The 1,177-nt window shown below is 55.2% G+C and overlaps 1 protein-coding gene across 1 annotated transcript; it reads left to right on the top strand.

Moving 5' to 3' along the window:
* Window positions 1-515: 515 nt before the first annotated feature.
* Window positions 516-1,175, top strand: PODANS_4_9090 (uncharacterized protein; the record flags this gene model as incomplete). Its single annotated transcript, XM_001905880.1, has 1 exon — window positions 516-1,175. A coding segment is annotated over one exon (660 nt), but the record flags the coding sequence as incomplete, so codon positions are not given.
* Window positions 1,176-1,177: the final 2 nt, after the last annotated feature.

Genomic DNA, 1,177 nt, shown 5'->3' with positions numbered 1-1,177 from the left:
GAAGAGAGGGAAGGTAATGCGAGTTAAGGGGGAGGGGGAGGGAGTGGAGGGAGAGGGGGGGAGGGGTAAGGGTATAATTGACGGTTGAAAAAAAAAAAAAACCGGGTGGAAAGCCCCCCCCCCCCCCCCCCCCCCCCCCCCGGGGGTTTTTTTTGATTTGAACCTGACTTCCCTGACTTGGACCTTTCACTCTCAGCCCACCCCCCCAACATACACTTTGTGTACCTGACCACAATCCCCGGACGACCCGACTTACACGACAAAAATCGCGCGCTGCCAACTGGACTCTTGTTTTATATTCTGGGAACCATCCTTCCTGATTTTAGGTTTCGACTTGTTTTCTCCAATCTCTTTCTCTGAGCAGTAGCACAGCAGGAGCTACCTACCTTACTTCCTACACCACCGACTTACTTACTTACATCACTTACATATATCTTCAACGAATAAAACGATGGAGGGTAAGCGAAACCTCGTCGATATTCCCTTTTCACATCCTTGAAAAGCAGCCAACTAACATGCCCCTCCACCCAGACGACCACTTCCTCTACGCCCTCAGCTCCAACAACGCCTGGGCCGGGTACAAATCCCACCAAAACCCCCACTTCTTCCCCAAGCTCGCAGACGGGCAAACACCCCAGATCCGTAAGCCATTTTCCCCTCTCTCAAACAGTCCTCAAGCTAACAGACTCCCACCAGTCTGGCTAGGCTGCTCCGACTCCCGCTGCCCGGAAACCACAATCCTAGGCCTCCAACCCGGCGACGTCTTCGTCCACCGCAACATAGCCAACATCATCGCCCCAACCGACATCAACACCTCGGCCGTGATCGAATACGCGGTTGCCCACCTCAAGGTCAAGCATGTCGTTTTATGCGGGCACACTTCCTGCGGCGGTGCCGCTGCTGCCCTGGGCGACTCCAGGGTTGGGGGGGTGCTGGATACGTGGCTTGCGCCGTTGAGGGCGGTGAGGTATGCTAATAAGGAGGTGCTGGATGCGATGAAGGATGAGAGGGCTAGGGGGACCAAGATTGCGGAGTTGAATGTTGAGGCGGGGGTCAATGTCTTGATGGCGAATGTGACGGTGAGGGAGGCGATCGAGGAGCGGGGGTTGCAGGTGCATGGGTGTTTGTTTGAGATTGGGTGTGGGGGACAGCAGATTTTCGCAAGTCGGGAGTTGAA

This window comes from Podospora anserina, chromosome 4, assembly GCF_000226545.1.
Source record: "Podospora anserina S mat+ genomic DNA chromosome 4, supercontig 4".
Lineage (NCBI taxonomy): Eukaryota > Fungi > Ascomycota > Sordariomycetes > Sordariales > Podosporaceae > Podospora > Podospora anserina.
This window is presented reverse-complemented; position numbering and strand designations above follow the sequence as displayed.